The 25,830-nt window shown below is 42.2% G+C and overlaps 1 protein-coding gene and 1 long non-coding RNA gene across 3 annotated transcripts in view; one reads left to right on the top strand and one right to left on the bottom strand.

Annotated features, from left to right (window-relative positions):
• The window catches only part of LOC309702883 (alpha-2-macroglobulin-like), a 66,118-nt gene that overhangs the window by 28,063 nt on the left and 12,225 nt on the right, over positions 1-25,830 (top strand). Inside the window, exons 17-24 of the mRNA XM_082527520.1 lie at positions 16,905-17,048; positions 17,155-17,269; positions 17,367-17,481; positions 17,851-18,076; positions 18,568-18,694; positions 19,630-19,751; positions 19,837-19,888; positions 20,114-20,197. Of these exons, the coding sequence (XP_082383646.1) occupies positions 16,905-17,048; positions 17,155-17,269; positions 17,367-17,481; positions 17,851-18,076; positions 18,568-18,694; positions 19,630-19,751; positions 19,837-19,888; positions 20,114-20,197 (985 nt within the window). The remainder of the gene's footprint in view (positions 1-16,904; positions 17,049-17,154; positions 17,270-17,366; positions 17,482-17,850; positions 18,077-18,567; positions 18,695-19,629; positions 19,752-19,836; positions 19,889-20,113; positions 20,198-25,830) is intronic.
• On the bottom strand, positions 1,726-4,291 carry LOC309702885. 2 transcript variants are annotated; one of them, XR_014275779.1, is made up of 6 exons: positions 3,979-4,291; positions 2,931-3,168; positions 2,722-2,833; positions 2,317-2,406; positions 2,031-2,203; positions 1,726-1,867 (listed from the first exon to the last, which is right to left on the bottom strand). It is a non-coding gene; the product is annotated as an uncharacterized lncRNA (long non-coding RNA). The 2 variants fall into 2 exon arrangements; XR_014275780.1 differs by having other exon boundaries at positions 2,317-2,833.

Consider the following 25,830-nt stretch of genomic DNA (forward strand, 5'->3'; position numbering starts at 1 on the left):
GCACTGCGCTATAGGGCGCGCCGTACTTTTTGAAGAAAATCTAAGACTTTTAAGTGCGCCTTATGGTCGTGAAAATACGGTAGGCCTGCAGAGCGAGAGCGAAGTGCTCTAATAGGGTGATATGGTACTACAAGGTCATTAAGATAAGATGGGGCCTGATTATTTAAGACCTTGTATGTGAGGAGCAGGATTTTGAATTCAATTCTGGACTTAACAGGAAGCCAATGAAGGGAAGCCAAAACAGGAGAAATCTGCTCTCTCTTTCTAGTCCCTGTCAGGACTCTTGCTGCAGCATTTTGGATTAGCTGAAGGCTTTTCAGCAAGTTTTTTGGACATCCTGATAATAATGAATTACAGTCGTCCAGCCTGGAAGTAATAAATGCATGAACTAGTTTTTCAGTGTCACTCTGAGACAGGATATTTCTAATTTTAGAGATGTTGCGCAAATGGAAGAACGCAGTCTTACATATTTGTTTAATATGTGCGTTGAAGGACATGTCCTGGTCAAAAATGACTCCAAGGTTCCTCACAGTGTTACTGGAGGCCAAGGTAATGCCATCCAGAGTAAGAATCTGGTTAGATACCATATTTCTAAGATTTTCAGGGCCGAGTACAATAACCTCAGTTTGATCTGAATTAAGAAGCAGAAAGTTAGCGGCCATCCTAGTCTTTATGTCTTTAAGACATTCCTGCAGTTTAACTCATTGGTGTGTGTTATCTGGCTTCATGGACAGATAGAGCTGGGTGTCATCTGCATAGCAGTGTAAATGTATGCTATGTCTTCTAATGATGCTGCCTAAGGGAACCATGTATAATGTACACAGTCGAGCAGGGCGATATGGCCAAAAATATTTATCACGACATATATTTGAAAATTTGCGATAACGATATAACTGACGATATAATTGATGCGAGACAAAATACAACTCCACAACATTACTAGCGCAAAAAGACAACCTTCCATTTATTTTCACTTAAACAAGAAGCTGGTTTTTATGTACATTAAAGCTTTATAAAAATGTAACAGTGCAAATGCAAATTCCTTGCTGAAAGTTTAACCAAAAGGCATTTCCAGTAGAAATGGGCTGACATATCCTGAGCATAACCATGTATAGCATACCCAGATAGCAAGGAAACATTGAAACAATGTTGAGTCAATATCAGGCTGTGTCATTGAACCAACGTTGAAGTGTGACGTTGACCTAACGTCACTCTTGCACCCTTTTTTAATGTTGAAACAACGTCAGGTTTTGATGTTGAATCAATGTTGAAACCTGACGTTGATTCAACGTTATATTTTCTAATACTGCTGACATTGAAACAATGTCAGATTCTGATATTGAAACACTGTTGAGCTATGGTGTTCATTTTCCGCCTCTTTCGCACAGTTGCTTTTTATTAAAACAGTTAAATCATGACTGGAAATCTACCTTTCTTTATAGGTATTTTAACCAATACTAAACTACTGCATGTTTCCATCAATACTTCAACCACCTAAACACATAATTGTACTTATTCCTTAAATTGGACACCCTTTATAAAAAAAACCCCAAATGTCTCACAATGTATCATGTCAATATTAATATCCTAAAATAAGAAAGCATTGCATGTGATGTAACAGAGAAAAAAAATAAACAAAAAAAGGTCAATAGGCATGTTTCGTTTGCTAAATACTAAGACAGTTTCCGATTTACGTTTATATGATTCACAGAAGTTTGTAATTTTTTGCATGATGTGCGTCCTGCACCACCCAAACGATCTGGGGCATATCGGAGCCATTTCTGCACTGCTTGTGCAAAGACTAACTCGGACATAGAGTTTGCCCCTAACTGCTGCGTCAGGCTCCAATCAAGGCAAAGCGTCTCACCTATAGACACATTTTAAGAGATGGAATTAGCGTATCTCATGTCTTAAATGTGTATGCAAGTGCTTGTGTGTTTAATCAACAGGCCGTTGTTATGTATTTAAATCACATCTGACAGCTATTACACTTTATAGTTACAAAGTGTACATAACCTTTATATACTTACCATTGCCTTATTTGCCTCTTGTGATTGAAGAGCTGGCTCTGCATTGTTTAGCTCCTCAATGTTGTGCAAGGGCAAATCCAGAGCCAGTACCCCAGCATCTACCGATTCATTGCAGCCGGTATTGCGGATGGCTCTGACCTCCTCACGGAGTTCGTTAACAGCTCTCGTCAGGTCTGACAGAAAAATATGCTTTTTTTTAAAGTATTTAAGAATACAGACAACTTGTCAAACGTTTCCTTGTGTCACACACAGATATGTACAAAGACACTAGACAGTATTTTATTACCTGGTATTTTCACTCGAGGGGCCTGGGGAAACCATTTTTTTTGTGGGCTGCTCATCCTCTGAGTCACTATATGTGTACAGGGGATTTGGTCTAAAGAAAAAAAGTTGAAAACGGTCATAAGTAATTACAAATGTGCTTTTGGAATATTTTTTCCTAAAGTTACAGTTTGATTTATAACAACACACACAGGAAACGGAGATGTGCAAGAAGGTACAGTATACAAGGAATTTTTGAATTGCACAAGTGTACACGGCTTTGCATTTATAAAAAGTTTACAAGCTTCCACTTTTTGGACTATATTATGTGGTGATATTGCAGTATGCAAGCACCACAGATATGTACAAAAGACAAGATCATAAATTCTTAGCAATCAAAGATATGTTTGTGAAATAAAAAAAGTTTTACTTGTGCTTTCTTTTATGACTGGTCTGAGTTTCAGCTTCGGACTGAAGGTCAGACGTATCACAGTGTTCACTTAGATATTTCTGAAGACTGCGTTCTGCTTCGTGAAATGTGTCTGGAAGTACAAACACAATGTATGGCCAGACATAAATTAGGACACGAAAAACTTGTTATTGTTACATTTATACAACACCAATCCAGATGATACCCACCATGGCTTATTAGAAGTCGGACTGGTGCATAGGTGAGCCATGTTGCACCAGGATGAACTCTCCTCTTTACTGCGTCGTGGATCCTGAATGTGTCTCACGGAGGATATGGAGGCCATGACAATTTCTCCCCATTTATCCATGATCTAGGGACTATTTCTGTACCACCAGTGCTAAACTGCACAATGCACCAGTCTTTCATTTTTATCTTTTTTTAATTTGGAGTCCTTTTTTGCCCTGTCTAGGATAAACAGGAAACAGATAATTACAATATATTTCATAGTCACTACAAAACTTGATCTATTGATTGAACTAAATAATAAATAATAGCTTAAAATGTATATAGGCAACAATTACAAGCAAACCCGTATATGTAAGCATTTAAACACTGAAGATAATAAAATTAGCAGTATTTTGTCTAAGTCTGCCATTGTAGGAATTCATGGCACCGAGACAAAAACTTGGCGCACAGTGTGGCGTCAAAATAGGCGCACACCTTTGACGCTGCGTTTTCTCCGTCTTCCTCGTCCACACGTAAATGCTAAACGCAGTTTACGTGTGGACAAAAGGTGCAAACGCAAGTTAGGTGAGCGTGCAGCGTAAAGTTTGAATTGAGTGCGAATCGAAGCGGGTGCTCTCCAATCATTAAAAGTAACAAAGTCATTGAACACATTTATACAGTTACCTTTACGTTTATCAATCATATATCACAGATTTACAATTTTTTGTAGTACTATGCTAAAAAGCAACTACAGAGCGAAAGTCTGGGTCAAGCGCCGAGGCGACGGCAAGAACAAAGGAACCCTCGAAGCATTAAAGCTAGCTTTATAAGGGAATATAACGGAAAAGTATGAAACGAAAATGTTTTCTTTGTTGATAGACTTTGTTTGCAGTGCAATTTATTTGTTGCCGGATTGTAAGATGAAAGTAGACACAATTTCGGGCTCCCACATTTTATCCGAAACTTTACATTAACAAGTTTTTTTTTTTTTACTGTTATTCAAATGCAACCGTGGAAATAACGAATAGAACAAAAGTCATTCATTCTTACCTTATACTAATCGTGGCGCAGGCCAGTGCAGTGCATGAACTGATGCCTTCTCCGGTCAATTCCGCTGAGAGTAAATCTAATGTCCCGCTCTACTGTACAAGACAATGGATACCTGGAGGGATGTACCAATGTGATAGGGGTGCTGCGGAATAGTCCAAGTGGTAGCAGCTTTAATTTCCCGCTCAACCATAAATCGATGGTTTTTCAACGTGATTGTTGTCACCTTGTCAACTATAAATAGATCAACAATCAACGATGACAGAACAACAGTGAATCAATGTTATTTCAATGTCAGTGTCAGGTTTCATCAGTATTTCAAGGTTGTTTCAACATTGGTTTTGTGTTGACATTTCAATCCTGACGATTCTGATGGTTCAGATGGAAAATCAACATCTGTTCAATGTCTCCTTGCTATCTGGGTAACCATGTATAATATCCACTGAAGTTAAAAAGAGGTGCTTTGCAACATTAAACTGCAGTGTACAGTACGTAGTTTTCGGTGCACGGGATTATAACGCACATTAAGCGAAACAAAGCAGCCAGATAAATCAAACTTTATTAAACTCATTCTTCTTGCTTCCTCCACTTCTGTACCATTGATTCATTAATGTTGAATTCTCTGGCAGCTGCTCTATTCTATTCCCATGTTGTTGCAGTAAATGGTAAATGGCCTGTATTTATATACCGCTTTACTAGTCCCTAAGGACCCCAAAGCACTTTACATATCCAGTCATCCACCCATTCACGCACACATTCACACACTGGTGGCAAGCTACATTGTAGCCACAGCCATCCTGGGGCGCACTGACAGAGGCGAGGCTGCCGGACACTGGCGCCACCGGGCCCTCTGACCACCACCAGTAGGCAACGGGTGAAGTGTCTTGCCCAAGGACACAACAACCGACTGTCCAAGCCGGGGCTCGAACCGGCAACCTTCCGATTACAAGGCGAACTCCCAACTCTTGAGCCACGATTGCCCCGATCATATATTAATGACTAACCTCGTATTGTGGATGGATTATCTCAGTTGTTCTCCTGACTGAAGTTTGGTCCGTTTACAGCATCCTGCCATGCGATTGCATTTGTCTCTAACCATGAAGAACCTTCACGTTAACTTTTATAAGTGGAAAAGTGTTAGTGTTCGTCCTCCAGCTTCACTGTTTATGTTATGCTAACATAGCTGTGTCGCTAGCGATCACGTAGCACATCATTATATACCAGCTAGCCCAACTTCAGTAACCCTACAAACGTCACTGCTGATTAGTTTCCTGTTTTCATTTATGTTGGAAGTGATAGCAGAGCTGTACGTTTTAATTTTTTCAGAAATCTCTCAGTCAGAACATGCTATGTCATGCTTAGGTAACTAGCTAAACTAGCAAGCTAACTTCCGCTAGCTTCCTGCTAACTTCTAACTCCGTTAAATGTAATAAATTTTGTTTTCATGGATGCCTGGAAGTTAAACTTCATAGTTACACCTGGTAAAGCAGCAACGCTGTTCGTTTTATTAAAGATGAAAGAATTTAGACAGTTTTTAACTCTCAGTGATGCTGCAGTGTTTGTTTGACCAGAAGCATACAGAGTTTAGGACCCAGATTACTCCAAGACTTAAGAGCATCTTAGTCCGACAAATACGACAATAACGACGGCCGCTTGCATTTTCTGCAAAAAAATGTGCTTTGTCGTGTATCTGACGGACAAACACCAAACCAGTTCCACATCACTGAAGTTGCACCATTTTTACAAACCAATTCCGGTTCATCTGTTTCACTCAACAATCGGCCATGTGCGTATGAAAACAAAGGCACTGTGCATGCGCGTTTTACTCATATTCTATCACGATATTTCATTTTCCTATCATTGCCTAACATTATACCGGTATTACCGTGAACGGTATAATATGGCCCAGCCCTAGTACACAGAATTGGTCCTAGCACTGAACCCTGTGGAACTCCATAATTAACCTCAGTGTGTGAAGAGGACTCTCCATTTACATGCACAAATTGGAGTCTATTAGATAGCTATGATACAAACCACTGCAGTGCAGTACCTGTAATACCTACAGCATGTTCTAATTGCTCTAATAGGATATTATGGTCAACAGTATCGAACGCTGCACTGAGGTCTAGCAGGACAAGCACAGAGATGAGTCCACTGTCAGAGGCCATAAGAAGATCATTTGTAACCTTCACTAAAGCTGTTTCTGTGCTGTGCTGAGCTCTGAAACCTGACTGAAACTGTTTCCTGAGGGTTTTCAGGAAACAGTGTTAAATGTTCAGGTTCTATGCCATATGTTAAAACAAGATCTAGAGTGTGATTAAAGTGGTGGGTGGGTTCTTTTACATTTTGAGAGAAACCAATTGAGTCTAATAACAGATTAAACGCCATGTTGAGGCTGTCATTTTAGCATCTACATGGATGTTAAAATCACCCACCATAATTATTTTATCTGAGCTCAGAACTAAATTAGATATAAAGTCTGAGAAATCAGACAGAAACTCTGTGTAAGGCCCAGGTGGGCGATAGATGATAACAAGTAAGACTGGTTTCTGAGTTTCACAGCTGGGGTGGACAATGTTAAGCATCAGGCTTTCAAATGAATTAAAAGTCTGTCTTGGTCTTTCATTAATTAATAGGCTGGTGTGAAAAATTGCTGCCACACCTCCCCCTCGGCCTGTGCTTCGAGATTTCTGGTAGTTAGAATGACTCAGGGGTGTTGATTCATTTAAACTAACATAATCATCCTGCTGCAACCAGGTTTCTGTAAGGCAGAGTAAATCAATTTGTTGATCAATTATTAAGTCATTTAATACCACCTTATACCTTTCAAATGTACTTAGACTAGAACCTCTGTCTAAGGAGCTTTTAACCTTTATTTGTATTGCTGCAGCTACCAGTGTCTTCCAGTTGGGTGATTCTCAGCTTCTTTCTTCGACCTCCGGGGTTCGACCACTCTTTAGTCATTGCACAGTTCTGGGGATTATTCTGCCCCGATTTCAAACAAAGATCTGTGTGTTTTGGGTTCACCACCGTGTCCCCCTTTTTACCAAGAGTCTCTCGAACCTCGTTGGTCTGGTGTTCCTGGTTTTCGCCAACCCCTTCATGGTTATTGCTGTGTTTATGGGATCCATCTTCTCCAGGAGCCCAAACGCCATGACACTTGACCTCAGTTCCTGTCTCGGCAGTCCCTACATCTGTCTCTGCTGTAAAGGATCCGCATCTCCGTGTCCCCGTCTGGTGTCTGTTCCTTTCTCTGCAAGAGACATAAAACCAAAACACCTCTCTCCCTAGCCTTGATAATCTAATGTTGTTATCCATTGTTGTTCTAATGATTCAAATTTGGTTTAAAATATTATGTTCAGGACTCTCTGACCCAGGGACTTATTCTAATCATAATCTATGTGTGTGTAAAAGAAATCAAAAATTAATGAACCATTTCTAAGTCTAACACATTATATGCTTAAGTTTTACCATAGCTAAATTATTAAACACACAAATAAAGTCATAAGATGTTCATAAAACCATTGTTTGATGTTCGGACTCAATTCCCCCCTTTTTTGACACACTCCCATGTGTCAATTCATTGGAGCTAGAAAATTAAGAACTCTGTTCTGTCTCTATGTTTTGGAAAATTTTATGCTTGTTGTCAAAATTTGAAGAATTTTTATCATAAGTAAAAGTTATGGCGTTATCATCCCCCTCAGGGCTTAGCTTTCCCACTTTTAGTAATATTCCTCCCACAAATATTCGCAATTACCCTCCTTTGGTGTGAAAACTGTTGGTGTGGTCAAGTGGGTACTATAGAAACAAAAGCTCAGGACAGAACAGTTATCAGTCATGTACTTCATACAAATTTTGCATATGTTTTATTTCATATTGATCCTCTGAGTGTAATGGTACATTTTAATTTGAATTTATCCAAACTAAACACAATATTTTCTTTATTTACTTTGCTCTTGTTCTTTTTCAGTACCACATCCTATCAAATGTTCCTGTCGGTTATATTCTACTTTTAATAACTTACTATTTCAAGCGAGAACCTAAATCACGTGGACCAATGTTTGTTATTGCATATCTCTATTTCGAATATGGCAAGTCATTCATAGATATTGTTAAGGTTTTGGCGATTTTCCTCTATAAAATTTAATTGACTTTTTTACAGTGGCCTAAGTTAATAGTAACATATTCCAGTCATGAGTGACATCAAAAGTTTTCTCCACTGTAGCATTTGGCATTCCCAATAATATAACATGATACCTTAATCAAAACACAGCTAATATAGCACAGTTTTCTTAATGCAAACATCAGTGACTCAGAATCAGCAACCAAAGTGTTAAGTCTGCAGTTCATACTTATGTGAAGCTAGAGTCTCCTCCTCCAGTCTCTCTTATCCTCCTGCTCCTGCAAAAGCAAAACAAAACAAAACAAAACGAAGCATCCACCCTTCTCTTGTCGGCTGGGTGAATTGTTTGTCGGCATTTACTAATCCTCAAGTTGGTGCAGTCTTTGTCTCAGTCTCAAGTCAGTTAGTTTTAGTCGTCAGTCCATCACAGTCCAGTCACATGCATTCATCCACACACATTCATACCAGATTTTGCTGATAATGGAGTCTCACGCGCAACCTATTCGAGCATCCATCCCCAGCAAGATGACGTCATCATTTTAAAAGGAAAACAATTCTTTGTTCTTTTATTCTGGATTGACTCGCTGCAATCCTTTTAGACTCAGGACTTCTCATGTGATCAGTGTCCCATATAAGTGAATTTCTCTCAAGCCAATTACAATCATGGAGAAACACACTTTGCAACTGTTTTTGTAAGAATATTTCATAGCGCTTTAAATTTCAATCTTTCAGGCCTGGTTTAAAGAGCTGATTGTTAAATCATGGACTCACAAAATATCAACATATCACCACCGGTGGATCACACCTCTCAGATTTTCTTATCTCAGTGCATTGTAACAAAAACGAAAACAGACATAACCAACAAAATACTACTAAAATAACACAAACTAGGGCCCGTTGCAGACATGTCCAAGCATAAAACTATCCCTCTCTCGCTTACGAGAAAGAACACAAGCCAAAGCTCACTGATAAAATCAAGCTAGCGCTAAGCAAAACCAAAAAATCAACCAGAAATTCACAGGAACTTTTGCTTCCTGCCGGGACAATATTGTGTGGGAATAGGAACCTCAGGTGCCGTAACACCTTTTGTTCCTCCTTGAATTAAAACTCAATCACAGAAAATGCCGTACTCCGACCTAAACCTAACACTATTAATTCATCATCCTCACTCTGTGCCACTGTTCCTCATCAGGGCTGTGTGAAGCACAGCAAAGAATTCAGTCAAGGCCTTGAGCCATAAACAGACATCACGCACAGACATTGTTTTCATAACCAAACCGTTTTAGACCTTATTCCTAAAATCTACATAAATGCCCTCTGGGTGACATATAACACATTCTACGTAATCAATGGTAATCAATGGCTCCTCATAAAATTATGTATTGGGATGTTTGTGTGCAGCATTTTGCATATCAGCATAAGCAAAGCATTCTTCATTGCATCAGCGTGTATGTGTGTGTGCGTGTGGATCACTCTTCATTGCACAAGCGTGTGCATGTGTATGTGTGTGCATCACTTCTCAGTGAATCAGCATTCCCGTGTGTGTGTGTGTGTGCGTGTGTGTGTGTGTGTGTGTGTGTGTGTGTGTGTGTGTGTGTTCATCACTTCCCTGTTCTGCTGTTCTGGGTAAACCACGGCCTGAAGCATGCCCTGGGGTCCTGCCCTCCTCCTTTTCAGTCTGTTTGCGACCATTGCTGCTGCTGCTGCTCAAAATTCAGTCCGTCCTGGTTCTGACCCCAATCGGGGCAGTCCTTTCTCCAGTGTCGATGCTCACCGCAGGTGAAACCTGCATCTTCTTCTGTGTTTTTTGTCCATTCTGAGGTGCCTTCTGACCTCAGTTACTCCTCCTGTCTCGGTCACGCCCTTTTCGCCGCCCGATCATCCGTGTTGGTCCATCACTGTCCTGCACAGTGTGAATGCAAAGTTATCAAGGTCAGCATTCTTTCGCTCGGCCTTACTTTTCCTTCGGGCTTGGCGGGCGTCTCGTCACAGCTCTGTCAGCTGACGCAGTCTGGGAATTTCCCCCGTGTAAATGGTAAATGGTAAATGGCCTGTATTTATATAGCGCTTTTCTAGTCCCTAAGGACCCCAAAGCGCTTTACATATCCAGTCATCCACCCATTCACACACACAGTCACACACTGGTGATGGTAAGCTACATTGTAGCCACAGCCACCCTGGGGCGCACTGACAGAGGCGTGTAGTGAAACGGGCCTTAGGTTTAGTGCTCTCCGTCTCTGCTGCATGAGATCGTTTTCCTGCAGCACTGTTGACTTTTTCAGGTCGTTGTTGTGGGTCCAGCTGTTACAGCATTTGGTCAGGGTCACGTAGAGGGGAGGGCAGGAGTCCAGGTCAGCCTCGGCTTTCAGGGCCGGCAAAGCAGCCTGTAATTAAGCATAAAGAGAAAAAACAAAAAACAAACAAAAAACAAAAACAAACGAACAGGAAAATGATGTTGTGTTGGCTGTGTTATTCAGAAAGGGGAGAAACACCGGGACCAGGCCCTGTATCAGCCTTCTCTCCCCCTTTTTTTGTTTTTTCTCACCATATAATCCACTCATAACCCGCCAAGCTGACAGGACAACATAGGTACATGTTAAAATTCTTAAGATCATGTTTAAAAGCCCAAAAATGGACTTTTCTTTCATTCAGTAATCACTTGTATTAATCAATCAGCAGAAAACATGTCACAATTTGAATCTTTTAACCACTAAATTTGTCGTGTCTTCACTGGTGGGTCAGACCAGTGTCTTTTTTTTTTAAGTTAAATTGTTGTCGTGCAACCCAGAGAGTTTATTTGTCAGTAATGTATTTATCCTTTAACAACAGGTGTATGTTAAGTTTCGCTGCTTTAACCTTGCTGGAACATCTTCACATGTTCATGAGTGTAAGCTGTTTCTTCATTGCATGTGTGTGCATTTGTAGGCAGGCAGGTTAATTTTATCTTTTCTCAAACTAGGCGTTACCTTAAAAGGAGCCTCTCTCTCACATTTCTCTGCTTGTGTGTGTTTTTGTTTCACCTTTTGTTGTGATGCTCCGGACGCCTTCCCAACCTCCACAAGTCCGTTGGCCCCAAAATTCAACCCAATGTCATGTGCTCTTAAAACCTTCATTTCTCCTCTAATTCTCTCCTCGCTGCTGTCTTTTTCACAGCTGCTGATTCGTGCTGGGTGTGGTTCCCATTACCTATAATTTTGCTTCGGCCGCTGTGCTTGTGGGGGCAGTTGGTCCAGGTCCGCAGCTTCCTGTATTAACACACTAAGAGATTTATTTAATTTCATTTTCATCACTGTTAAACAGATGAGCAGGCAACCCGCCTACCTCGACAGCGTAAACTGCACGCCAGTCTCCCAACACATTCCTCTCTCTACTCCTCCATAATTCTCCACTACACACCTCTTACTATCTCTCCTTTTTATTTTTATTTTTAAATGCTTACACCACAGAGTAATACACCCAATTATGCCCGTCTATCTCTATGTGGCTCCAAATTCCCTCTTTATTTAATTTCACACTCGTCAGGGGACAGGCACACAACAATTTCAACCACTGAGACGAGGAATTCAACCTTTTTATATTTCACCTATGATAGAACTCAACCTTAGATGTGAAAGCATTCTCTTGTTCTAGTCCAGAATAAATGTGAACCCGTGGTTACACGGCGGTCCCAGGGTTATTTCTGTAGCTATACGGGAGTCCTCAGTTCCCAAGTTGCCACCTTAGCATCCAGACGCCGCTGGGCCTGGCCACGCGTCCACGACCAGGAGGGGCGCCACACCATGAACAAAATTAGTTTCCACAGGTACACTAGGCGTCAACCTTTGATCTTAAAGCATTCTCTTCGCACTAATGTCCTCCTATTCAGACACATCAACCGTCACTGTCACTGTGTTCCACGCTTCACACACAGACAACATACCCAGAGCGCGCCTTACACACACCCAGAGCGCCTTACACACACACACACACACAGCACTTTTCCTCAGCGGGAGTTTTACACAGAAACCTCTGAGCTCAACTGTTAGAATTCTTTAAAGCACACTGCACCATAGACCAAAATACCCCTTTCTCTGCGCTTATGGCCGCCACAACGGGGCAAAATCGCATCGTAAAGGTGATGCATACGTCCCCTGAAGTTATTACTGATACCATAGGCCAGGTTCTGCTTTATCTTTATTTCATGGCAAGTAAAATTTTACTTATTATTTTATGACCGCAGCCCTCGAGGCTCAACTGATACCATAAACCACCGTCAAACCTCTATTCAATGTACTGAAACCAGCACCAATCACTGCTGTACTCACGGCCGCACCACCGGAACACGGCCGTATCATAAACCAAACCTACGGACGTGTTTCGCTTTTACACGTTGCCAGCGTTCAACTGCACCGTGAGTCAGCATCTGCTTTTCCTCAATTCTATACTAATTTCATGGCCGCATGAACGAGGACTTAACCGACACCATAAACCACTTCAAAACCTCTATTCAATGTACTGGACTGATGGCCGCGTCTCCAAGAGATTCTAATGCATTATTGCTACAGAAGCCAGTCTTCGACAAAATTAAATGTGGAAGGTAAAGTGGGCTGCAACTAGCTCAACGTAGTGTCTTATTAGTATCTCGGTAGAAGCAGTTTACTGCAACTAGCTCAACGTAGTGTATTATTAGTTTCTCGGTAGAAGCAGTTTATCTTACACACTGGAATTCAGCCTCAACTTATGTTGTTAGTATCTTGCACCAAAAACCAGACACCGACAAATTTAATGTGAAAATACGTGTAACTCAGTGAACAGATTAATTTGGAAAGCCCAATATGCACATTTGGTATTTATAATACAACAGGCTGTGCTTACCTTTTTATTTTTGGACCGGTCCTCTGTTCACCTTGCCTCACGATCTCACCAAAGGCCAAATCTGCACCTCCTCAGCACACCAAAGATCCGGGTCACACGGCACCAAGTTGTTGAAATCTCCCAATTCTTTTAATCTTTGGGCTGAAGGAAGGACAATACTCGGTGTATAAATGCTCAATCAACAATCATTTATTTCCATACAATTCAACACAAAGAGCATTTAGAACCATCATGATGGGGAGACATGCATGAAGAGGGTCACAGCAGTCTCAAAATGGTGACGTGTTACTCAGCTTCTTATAGCCGCTAATGGCCCCCACCTAGTCGTAAAAGCCCAAACATTCACATGCTTTCTCTCTTACGGTGCCTAAGTTATAACCTCGGCTCCCTGTCTTCCTACAAAGGTGGGGGTATGGAATGTAGTTTATCTCTTCTGCCCTAGACGCAGAGTCTCCTGAACAATCTTTCTTTTTATGATTCAACTGTAAAGCATGTCAAGAAAACAGTGTAACACATTCACAGCAGATCAAAGATACAGAGTGATGCACACTTATCTAATGAACTAATCTGTGAATATGTTCTGTTAACTCAAAAGTATAATGAGAACTAGACTACATACACAGCACACCATCTAAACTAAAGGATAATATACGTCCTACAGCTGTTATCATAATTCAACTACTTTGATTACATATATAAGGTAACATATGATAACAGAATAATATCACAGTACTAACAGAGACTTGGAGGAGAGAGACCTAATATTTAATAATCCACATTTCACTGTTTTACTCTTAGGTTCAGATGTGGATACTGTATTGTTCTTTCTTTGTGATTGTTTATGTTTAAGTTGTTTGTTGCTGGTTTTTAGTTTGTTTTTTGTCTTTTTGGAAGCTGACACAGTCTCTATGGAGATGGGTTTTTGGGGGGGTAGCAGGAGGAGAGAAGCTGCAGAGAGGCGTGTAAGACTGCAACTCTGCTTCCTGGTCCCAACTCTGGATAGTCATATTTTGGGGGGTTTAATAAATTTGTCCATATTTCTAGAAATGAGAGCTGCTCCATCCAAAGTGGGATGGATGCCGTCTCTCCTAACAAGACCAGGTTTCCTCCAGAAGGTTTGCCAATTATCTATGAAGCCCACATCGTTTGTGGGACACCACTCAGACAGCCAGCAATTTAAGGAGAACATGCGGCTAAACATGTCACTCCTGGTCTGATTGGGGAGGGGACCAAAGAAAACTACAGAGTCCGACAAGTTGCACACTGATTCAATATTGATTTTAGTGACCTCCGATTGGCGTAACCGGGTGTCATTACTGCCGACGTGAATTATGATCTTACTGAATTTACGTTTACCCTTAGCCAGCAGTTTTAAATTTCCTTCAATGTCGCCTGCTCTGGCCCCTGGAAGACAATTGACTATGGTTGCCGGTGTCTCTAGCTTCACATGTCTGAGAACAGAATCACCAATTACCAGAGTTTAACCCCCGGCGGGTGTGTCGCCGAGTGGGGAAAAACGGTTAGACACATGAACGGGTTGGTGGTGTACCTGGGGCTTCTGTTTAGGACTATGCTTCCTCCTCACCGTCACCCAGCCACCCTCTTTCCCCAGCTGCTTGGGGTCTGCCGGGGAACAGCTAGCGGGGCCTACGCTATCTTCGGCTGCACCAGCTACAGGGGCCTGGCTAGCGATGGGTGAATGAAGGGTGCGAAGCCGAGTCTCCAATTCAGTAATCCTGGCCTCCAGAGCTGCAAATATGCTACATTTGTTACAGATATCATTACTGCTAAAGGAGGCCGAGGAGTAACTAAACATCTGACACAATGAGCAAGAAAGTGCAGGAGGGACAGGTGAAGTAGCCATGGTGCTAACCAGTCGGCTACGAGCTAAGCTAAGCTAGCAAAACAGTACAGAGACAGTGAGTGAATACTTTGGCTATAAATTAGGTAGTGAGTACACAGAAAGTGTGCTTCGGATGAAGCACGTGAAGATTATACTATGAAAAAGAATGTATTTAAAAGTTGTTAATTAAATTGCTAAGCAAATAAGCTACTCAGAAACACCACTGTGTTCGAGCAGGAACAGGAAGTGATACTCTACCGCAGAGCGAGCGGACACCAAGTGACAGTGCCACCAAGAGTTGATTAGATGTCAAGAAGGACTTGACAGGCTCAGAAAAGTCAAAAATAGTGAGATATCTTGCAGAGGGATGCAGCAGTCTCAAAATTGCAAAGCTTCTGAAGCGTGATCATCGAACAATCAAGCGTTTCATTCAAAATAGTCAACAGGGTCGCAAGAAGCGTGTGGAAAAACCAAGGCGCAAAATAACTGCCCATGAACTGAGAAAAGTCAAGCGTGCAGCTGCCAAGATGCCACTTGCCACCAGTTTGGCCATATTTCAGAGCTGCAACATCACTGCAGTGCCCAAAAGCACAAGGTGTGCAATACTCAGAGACATGGCCAAGGTAAGAAAGGCTGAAAGACGACCACCACTGAACAAGACACACAAGCTGAAACGTCAAGACTGGGCCAAGAAATATCTCAAGACTGATTTTTCTAAGGTTTTATGGACTGATGAAATGAGAGTGAGTCTTGATGGGCCAGATGGATGGGCCCGTGGCTGGATTGGTAAAGGGCAGAGAGCTCCAGTCCCACTCAGACGCCAGCAAGGTGGAGGTGGAGTACTGGTTTGGGCTGGTATCATCAAAGATGAGCTTGTGGGGCCTTTTCGGGTTGAGGATGCAGTCAAGCTCAACTCCCAGTCCTACTGCCAGTTTCTGGAAGACACCTTCTTCAAGCAGTGGTACAGGAAGAAGTCTGCATCCTTCAAGAAAAACATGATTTTCATGCAGGACAATGCTCCATCACACGCGTCCAAGTACTCCACAGCGTGGCTGGCAAGAAAGGGTATAAAAGAAGAAAAACTAATGACATGGCCTCCTTGTTCACCTGATCTGAACCCCATTGAGAACCTGTGGTCCATCATCAAATGTGAGATTTACAAGGAGGGAAAACAGTACACCTCTCTGAACAGTGTCTGGGAGGCTGTGGTTGCTGCTGCACGCAATGTTGATGGTGAACAGATCAAAACACTGACAGAATCCATGGATGGCAGGCTTTTGAGTGTCCTTGCAAAGAAAGGTGGCTATATTGGTCGCTGATTTGTTTTTGTTTTGTTTTTGAATGTCAGAAATGTATATTTGTGAATGTGGAGATGTTATATTGGTTTCACTGGTAAAAATAAATAATTGAAATGGGTATATATTTGTTTTTTGTTAAGTTGCCTAATAATTCTGCACAGTAATAGTCACCTGCATACACAGATATCCCCCTAAAATAGCTAAAACTAAAAACAAACTAAAAACTACTTCCAAAAACATTCAGCTTTGATATTAATGAGTTTTTTGGGTTCATTGAGAACATGGTTGTTGTTCAATAATAACATTATTCCTCAAAAATACAACTTGCCTAATAATTCTGCACTCCCTGTACTTTATTGAGAAGACTTTAACTTTACATGAAAACTGCTCAAATACACGAGTATTTGTTAATGTTATACATACAGCAAAACCTGGAAAAAGTGAGACTTGGTGAGTTAAAGGAGCTACAGAGACAGCTTCAAATGGAGAACACTTACCATATAAGTCACTAAGAACGAACAGTTTATAGAGAAATTGTACAACTTCTGTAAGATCCCTCAACTACAACACCTCATATCTGTGGAGGCTTACTGCTGACTTCATCATTTTTATTTATTTATTTTTTAAGAACCCTTCTTAGATAATCTAGCAGTTCATTTGAACCTAATTGGTTCTAATATTTACACCAGTACTTCATTTAAGAGTTTACAATTATGTGGACCAAATGTGACCATGATCATGATAGATCAGTCAAAACTTCATAGGACTAAAAATGTTTGGAGGTTTTGCTGAACTGCACTTTTCTTTTCAGATATTTGACTTGCTCCCACTCAAGAAATCCTCAGGTATCCCGTATGAGGTTGATGATGCTACAGAATGCCTTAATGTGACACCAAAAAGATATGTTTTGCCGTACCCCAGTCAAGAGCAAAATGACGCCTATGCAGTTTTCCAGGTAAAATACAAGTATACCTGTGAGTCCGTCAAACATAACGTAAATACAATAGTTTTTGTTGTTGCACCAGTTTTTGCTGATCTTTGTGTGCTGCTGAAATATCTAGAAAGTCGGACTGAAGATGGCGACAAACTTGCTTTTTCGATTGCCTTCATGCCTCAAGTTAAAAGGAAAAGTATACCATGATGGCTCAACTGAAATCTATTCCATGTACTACTATGGTGAATCATTTTCTTGTTTGCGTTGTGTTTTTGATACAAATTTTCTTTGTATTCAACAAAAAGAAAACCGGTAATTATTTTCCTTTTTTTTCTTTAGATATGGTTCCTGATCGTAGTGATTCTTCTGGTCGTGGTCTGGGATCTGCTGGGCCAATAGTGACAGCTCGCTCTTTCTTCCCTGAGACGTGGATCTGGGATCTGGTGGAAGTTGGGTAAGTATCTGTTGTGAAGAGATCTGGTGCATTTTACATTTTAAAAAGTTTATACGATCACATTTAGAAACCCATGTGAACTTTCTGCTGTGTCTTTGCACACATGAAAAACATGAAAATAGAATAATTGTGAGTTTTTTCTTGAGCATGTTTTGATGCTTCAGGCTGATGTTTTGTCATATTTAAAGTTTTGTGGGATATATTATTTCACTGTCATCAGCAACATGGAGCTCTTTTGCTTTGTCAATGCAACATATACAAGTAATTCACACTGCAGGATGTAACTACACTGTTATACAAGTAATTTACAGACATAAAAACATGTTTGATTATGTTACAGAATATGTTTGTGTGTATCTGCTGCTTCAGAGACAATGGAAAAAGGGGGGTGTCCCTGACTGTCCCAGACACCATCACCACCTGGGAGACGGAGGCTTTCTGTTTGTCCTCTCAGGGTTTTGGTTTGGCTCCTCGTAAAGAAATGAAAGTCTTCCAACCTTTCTTCCTTGAACTCACCATGCCCTACTCCATCATCCGGGGGGAGCACTTTGAACTGAGGGCGACTGTCTTTAACTACCTGACCAGCTGCATCATGGTAATGAATGATTAAAGTGTTTAGATACATGTCTGTTCATAGCCAAGGAAAGCCATACTGAAAACATGACTTTCTAAGCAAAATTTATATCATAGTTATTAAAATACAATAGAAAATATCTTTTCTTTGGCAATATAACCATGCAGGATGCAGGCCGTTCTTGAAGGGCCCCTGCTCACCAACACCTGCAAGCTCACCTGCAAGCACAGACACCAGGATTGCCCAATCACATGTCTTTACACTACCAGCCCTCCTCTAGCTTTCTTTGTGCGCTCATGCACCTTGTAGAACAGAGTTTAGTGTGGAGGCTGTAAGAAAACAGATGGAGGGAAACGATTAGGAAGGGAGTGATTAAAGTATCCAAGTAAAATGAAGGTCTACTTTGATCATGAGTTCATAACATCAAACTTGTGCATTTGTTTAGATGCTTAGAAATGTGTTCACATTTGAACTCAGGTTTAAATGTAGCCATGTCTGTGTTCCTCGTACAGGTTACTGTCACTCCTGGGCCGTCCTCAGATTACACCCTCACGCCTCTCTCTGGTGATCTGTACACATCCTGTTTGTGTGCCAACGAGCGCAAGACCCTCAGGTGGACCATGATCCCAACAGCCTTAGGTGAGGATCAGGCTTTGGTCCTCCACACTGCCAGGAAACCGCTGTGTGGCAGGCTGAGTACGACCCAAGTGCAGCACCCAGAAGCAGGAAGTGAACTCTCAGGAAGTGACTTAAAAAGAATCCACATAAGATGGCTAAATAGAATAAATGAGATTAAAACAATAAAGAGCAATTACAAAAACACTATGTGAGAAATACTGCTGAAATATAAGTTATCATAATGAAATGAGAGAATCTGAGCCCCAATAAGCTATATTCATGGAATTTAGAAAGCTGTGTGTGCATTAGACGACAGTGAGTGTGCAGTGTAGAGCTAGGACATGTAGACAGTCAAATGCAGCTGCAAATCCAGGTAAACCAAGAATATAACCCCTGTGTTTGGAAGGCTAAACGTGGGGGTTGTAGGGAGTGGGGCAGAACGTCTATACCTCCAGTCTGAGGGCAGCAGCTGCCTCCATCCTCATGCTTTACTTAATGCAGCTGTCTTAGCCAATTACAAGTCATTTTGAAACCTTTCTTTCAATTCATTATGCATGCTTCCCTTGGTCAGTATCATTAGAACAGACTGTTTGCAGTTGCATTACCATGCAAATGATTTCTTCTTAATCTTAAATGGATCTTATGATTTGCAGTACTTTGGCCTCCAGCAGGACTCAGCAGCAACCCTGACATCATTTTGGACTGTTTTTTTTTTCAGCTCATGTTTTTCATGCCTGATGCAGTAAAATTTCCAATTGTAATTGATCTTACCTTCGATTTAGAACCAACATTAAATCTAGCTTTAGATCTAGATGTAGATCTAGTGTGATCACAGTTAACCGCCTCCTTTTGTCCCAACACATTTCCATCTGGTTTCTACAAAATCTGTAAAACAACCTCGGTAACCTTTATTTTAATGGAGAGACGAAGAAGGTGACCTGTGCTGCTGCTTTTAGGGGCTGTGAATGTGACTGTGTCTGCTGAGGCCGTAGCGTCCCATGTGTCATGCGATAATGAGGTTGTGAGCGTACCAGACAGAGGTCGCATCGACGTGGTCACCAAATCTCTCATAGTGAAGGTCAGTGTCATAAATACGAGACGAGAAAAACATTTTTACTCATAAAATTTAAATTGTTACTCATTTTAAAGATACTTTTCTTCAGGCTGAGGGAAGTGAGACGACAAAGACGTACAACTGGCTTCTTTGTCCAAAAGGTCGGTATGATTTCCATCAGTCACAAAGTTTAAATAAAGAAATGACCTAAATGCTCAAAGTTAGCAGTGGAGTGCACTGTGTACATAAAATGTGCCAAATTTTCATCTTTTACTTTCACAAAATGTAACGATATGTGCTGAAGATCAGGCCACCTGGTGACTTTGAACAGTAACTCTGTTGTAGTTGTGACTTCCTGATTGGACGTTTGTTGTGTCTGTACACAGGAAGCCCGCTGACGGAGGAAGCAGAGATACATCTGCCTGAGAATGTAATAGAAGGATCTGCCCGCACTTCTGTATCAGTCCTGGGTAAACCTCATCATTTCATCTCAATTTTGATTCAGCCAAATAAAAATATGGCAGGTCAAAGCTTTGTTAAAAAGGCAAATTACTAAAACAACAGAAAATAAAAGAGACGTCACGTTCAAGTAAAAGTAAAAACCGTATTCAGCTTTTAAAAGATGATTTCATTTATAGATAGACCCACGTCTTCCTGGCCTTGTGTGAAAAAGAAATGGACCCCAAAAAGGCTGTTTGTGCCATTCTGTGCAGGAAGAACTGCAGTCTAGCTTTAGTCATAAGTGTGTTTGAAACGCTGAGTTTTGGCCCAGTCACACCAGAGAGTTTTCCAGCGCAATCGTTCTGGTCATGCAGAATCATGTCAGTAGGATTTAAGTCCAGATTTTGACTCGGCCACTTTCTGGTGTCCTGGATCATTTTCCATCTTAACCCTCTGTGGTCGACGTATGCGCCGACACGTCAAAATCACATGACCAATTTAAGACGACACAGCCACAAGATAGTGATGGGATTTCTTTCTCTTGTTGGAGAACCGGCTCTTTCGGCTCGGCTCATTAAAAAGAGCCGGCTCTTTCAGCTCCCAACCGGCTCTTCAGGTTGTTTTGTTGGTCGAAAGTAACGGACTTCAGACTATATACCAGTTCTTGAATTGTGTTGATGGGCCACGTAAAACCAGAGTTATGATAAAAAATACACATAATGTTTTTTTCTGAACAAAACAGCGGCGTTTACAGCAGGAAGAACGGTAAAAACGGCGTTTTCTACAGACAGCGCTAGCAACCACTCTCCGCTTGCGCGTGAAAAAATAAAAATAAAAAACACCCCTTCCCTATTGGTGTTAGAGTTTACCATGTCAGCCAATCAAAAAATGATATGGCAACATGTGACGCTTGGTTATTTAGGGAGAACGGCATTTTTAGTAGTGACGGAAAGCGAGCAAAAGAGAGAGAGAGCGAGTTTTCATATGTCACACATTAGTGACATTTAGCGTGTTTGGAGGCTGTAGTTAGTGTGTTGTGTAGTTATTGTGTTGTATTGTGTGTCAGTTATACTGCTGAATGTCACATTTGCTCCAAAAACGCCGTCAAAGGCAGAGTCCAGTGTAAACGCTGTTCCCACATGGAAAACTGGACATATGCTCCTCCTGCTGTCAGACCTGGTTTAGGCCTGTGCTGTTCTCCTCTGTCTTATACTGAACACAAATCATTTGTGTGCCTTCTTATTTGATGCAGTACACCTGATTGTTCTGTAAATAGATTTAAATGGTTATGTAAAAAACGCCTGAGGCCTGGGCTGCATTTTTAGGTAAATAGTACCATATAACTTTGTTGTGTGCAAAATTTGTGCATAATTTTATTCTATCTATTTGCATTTCTTTTTTTTTTTTCTTTTTTTTTAAGTGACATCAGAAACAGCAGCATGTGACATCACGTGATGGCGGAGCTTCAGTTCATCCTTTGTCATTTTTTTTTTTTTTTAATAGGACAGGGGGAAAGAATGAAAGAAAGAGGGGGAGAGAAAGAAAGAAAACCAAAGGGGAGAAGAGACGGTGAGAAGGGGGGGAAGAGAGAAAAAAAAACAAACAACAAAAAAAAAAAACTCCTGGGTCACCTGTATGGAGAAAAAAAAACAAAAACAAACAGAGGAGACAGCAAACAACAAAGAGCAACATAATAATAGAAAAAAAAAAAGCACCATCACAATAAACTAGCTAGCAGTAGATATCAATAGTTACTAAATAATAGACGATATTGTTCAGCACGCAAGATAGACAGCGCACAGTGTGCTTTGAGGCAGCAGCCAAGAAAGCTGTAGTCCGCGTCTGTGAATACCCATGTGTACACCTGTGTGCATACCTGTGTGGATCAGCATGCTTGTATTCCAAAGGTTTCTCCATGTAATGATCTGCTAGGGAGTGTGGGGAGCCACAGCCCTGTCCTTTATGGTATCAAGCGGGTATGGAGGAGATCAAAACTCCAGACATCCAGAGGCCCCCAGAACACAAGAGACCAAGGAAGACCCACAGAGGGGCAGCTGCGCCACTGTCCCAGTAAGAGCTAAGGAGAGTCCCAGATGAGGGCTCATTCAGCAGCCGCGGAGCAGAAGCCAGGGGGAGTTGCAGTGATGCGCCCGTGAGCTCCGCCGGCAGCCAGCTGTGCCTGAGTGACCGAGCCCCAGGCCGAGAGGCCGGGGGCACCCCACCTCCGAAATGGCCCGAGCGAGCCCCAATAAGCGGCCGCCAAGGAGTGAGCTGGTGTGTACCCGGATGCCCACCCCCAGATACAAAGAACCACCAACGCACCGACACCTGAGGGAGTCCGCCACCGGCAGGGGAAGTGGTGGTGGGTGGAGATAGGCCTCCAAACCTTGGAAGGCCCGAGATGTCCCCAGAGAGGTGGCGTCTGATACCCAACCTGACATATAGACACAGACATACAGGCACACACAGACACAAACATCCATTCCCACCCTCATGCTCTCATATGCACTTACTCCACACTCAACCAACGTGGAGACAAATATAAAGAGATGCTGTACACGCGATCACACTCCCCAAGCGTACTCTACAAACCGGGTCTAGGTACCCCTGCCCCTGGAGGGGGGAACTGCACCCAGACCCAGGTGGTGTTACCCTTTTCCCTGCGGTGGGGAGAGGCAGACCGCCCCGACTCCGCAGCAGCAGCAGCAGGGAGGCCCCACACTAAAATTGAGGCAGAGGCAACCAGAAGGGGACGGGGGGGGTAGCCTCCTCTGCATCCTGGTGACATACCCCTACTCCAAGGCCCTGCATGTGTGGGTGGTTGTGGTGGAGCGGGAGGAGGGAGGCAGCTGGAGATGGGGAGGGAAGGAAGGGAGGGGCAGTGACCCCTCCCTGGGGCCAGCTCCCCCGCTGACCCCAGTAGGCACTCCCACACTCCGCGACCCGCCAGGGAAAAGGGGGCCCAGGCCCATCCAGACCGGGGCCCAGCGCAGCTGCGCCCCCCGGCGCCACAGAGCCCGGGACAGTCCACCCAACCCCACCACAGAGAAAACTGCACCCACCCCACCATCCACTCGTCTTCCAGACTACATGAGACAATAGACGCCCAGGCTGAGATCTTCCTCCACCTCTCCTGTATCTCCCCCTCCTGCAGAGAGTTCCTGAGGGGAGGAAAGCTCCTGCAAGGTGTAACAATCTCCCCCACCGGTTGAAGAGCCCCACAGGCGACTCGACACACCGGCGGCACCCTGCGCCAGGGATGGACTCCCATGCACCCACCCGCCCACAACCCCGGCAACACACAAACCAGGACCCAAGGCCTCGAGGCCCAGCCAGGGCCCCGGCCCAGAGATGGAGCGCCCCCAGATACTCACGCCCATCCCGGACCCACCCAGGGGCAGACAGGCTACCAGGTCAGTAACCCACGTCCATCATCACAGACCCTCCCCTAGCCCCGCTGCACGCAGCCATGAGGAAATGGTCAGAAAAGAGCCCCCAACCGGACATGACCGCTACCCCGGGTTGAGCCCCCCAAGGAAGATGCCTCCAGGGAACCCCCCGACGCCCTAAGCCTGTCCCTGCCCCCACACCAATCACAACATTGAAGGCGGGACCAAACTATGACCCCCCACCCCCACTAGGTGATGGAGCCGATCAAAGGAGCCCAGAGCAATTGATCTGATGTGGTGGCAGAGGCTGTATCAAGACTAATGTAATCTAATAGATAATTTCTATATTGGTTAGAATTAAGATTATTTTTATTTTTCCAGTTCATGAGGACTGTTTTCTTGGCTATGCATAGGGCAGTGAAAACCATATGGGCTATATTGTTTTCTGAAGTGACATTATCTAAGCTGCCCAACAAACACACTAAGGGGGAAGTTGGAATGTTACATTTCAGACACTTTGATAAGTCTTCACATATCTCGTGCCAAAACTTCTGCACTGGTGGACAGAAACAAAGAGCGTGAATGTAATTGTCTGGTGTATTGTTTTGACAGTGTGAGCAGTTGTTGGAAGATGTAAAGCCCATCTTGAACATCCGATGACCTGTATAGTGCACTCTATGTAGTATTTTGTATTGTATTAATTGCAGACTGGGATTTTTAATCAATTTAAAAGTTTTTAAGCATACCTGAGACCAGAAGTTTTGGTCTAAACTGACTGATAAATCTGCTTCCCACTTTGCAATAGGAAGGGATATTGATTCATCTAATTTAGAGAATGTTCTATATATTTTAGATAATAATTTGGGGGATTTAAGAGTAAGGAAATGTGCCGCACTTGGTGGTGTTTGTAATTCAACTTGACTGAGGTTAAATTTCTTTTTTATAATGGATTTAATTTGTTGATATTCTAAAAAAAATTTCTTGTTGATCCCATATTGTGCAACTAGTCTGTCAAATGGGATCAATTCTGTTCCCTCCAATATATGTTCTAAGTATTTAATTCCTTTACAACTCCATTCTGGGAAGTTAATCATATTATTGTTTTGTAATATGTCAGGGTTATTCCAGATAGGAGTACGTTTGCATGGGATTAGTGAAGACTCCGTTATTTTTAGAAACTCCCACCATGCTGTCAGAGAGGAGCTGATGTTGATACTTTTAAAGCATTCATGTCTTTTGATGTTTGAGCTAATAAATGGTAGGTCTGAAATCTCTAGATCCTTGCATAGTGCCTGTTCAACATCTAGCCAGGGCTCATCTAGGAAGGTATGTTTTGACCATTCTGAGATGAACTGAAGCCTGTTGGCTAAGTATTGGTGAAAATTAGGCAGATCTAATCCTCCTCTATCCTTGGTTCTTTGTAGCGTTTTTAAGCTGATACGCGGGGGTTTATCTTTCCAAAGGAATTTGGAAATATATGAATCCAGAGATCTGAACCAATCTTGTGATGGTTTGTTAGGGATCATCAAAAATAAGTAATTTATTTTTGGCAAGATCATCATTTTTATAGTGGCGACCCTTCCCATGAGTGATATGGGTAAAGATTTCCATCTAGTCAGATCGCCTTCTACTTTCTTTAGAAGTGGGATGTGATTTAATTTAGTTAAGTCTGAAAGCTTAGGAGAAACATTAATACCTAAATATTTAATATTTCCTGATTGCAGTGGGGCAGAGGAAGAATTATGGAAGGAGCAGTTAATGGGGAGAACTGTAGATTTTGGCCAGTTAATTGAATAATCTGAAACTCTTGAAAACCAGTTTATTAAAGTAATTACCTCAGAGAGGTTGGTTTGTGTGTTTTGCAGAAAAAGCAACACATCATCCGCATAGAGACTGATTTTATGTTCTATGTTCTTACATTTTATGCCCTTAATTGTTGTAGCCTGTCTAAATGCTGCTGCTAGAGGTTCGATAAAAATTGCAAAAAGTGAAGGGGAGAGTGGGCATCCCTGTCTGGTGCCCCTCAGGAGACAGAAGCTGGAGGATGTCTGGTCATTTGTTCTGATACGAGCTGTTGGGGAATTGTATAATATTCTTATCCAGTTTATAAAAGAGTTTCCGAAACCAAATTTGTGTGAAGTTGCGAATAAAAATTTCCAGTTAACTCTGTCAAATGCTTTTTCTGCATCTAGAGATAATATTATGGTTTCAATGTTTTTATTGTATGAGTAGTCTATTAAATTAAGTAATCTACGAGTGTTTGTTGAGGAGTG

The sequence above is a fragment of the Aulonocara stuartgranti genome (assembly GCF_965226115.1).
Source record: "Aulonocara stuartgranti genome assembly, chromosome: 3".
Lineage (NCBI taxonomy): Eukaryota > Metazoa > Chordata > Actinopteri > Cichliformes > Cichlidae > Aulonocara > Aulonocara stuartgranti.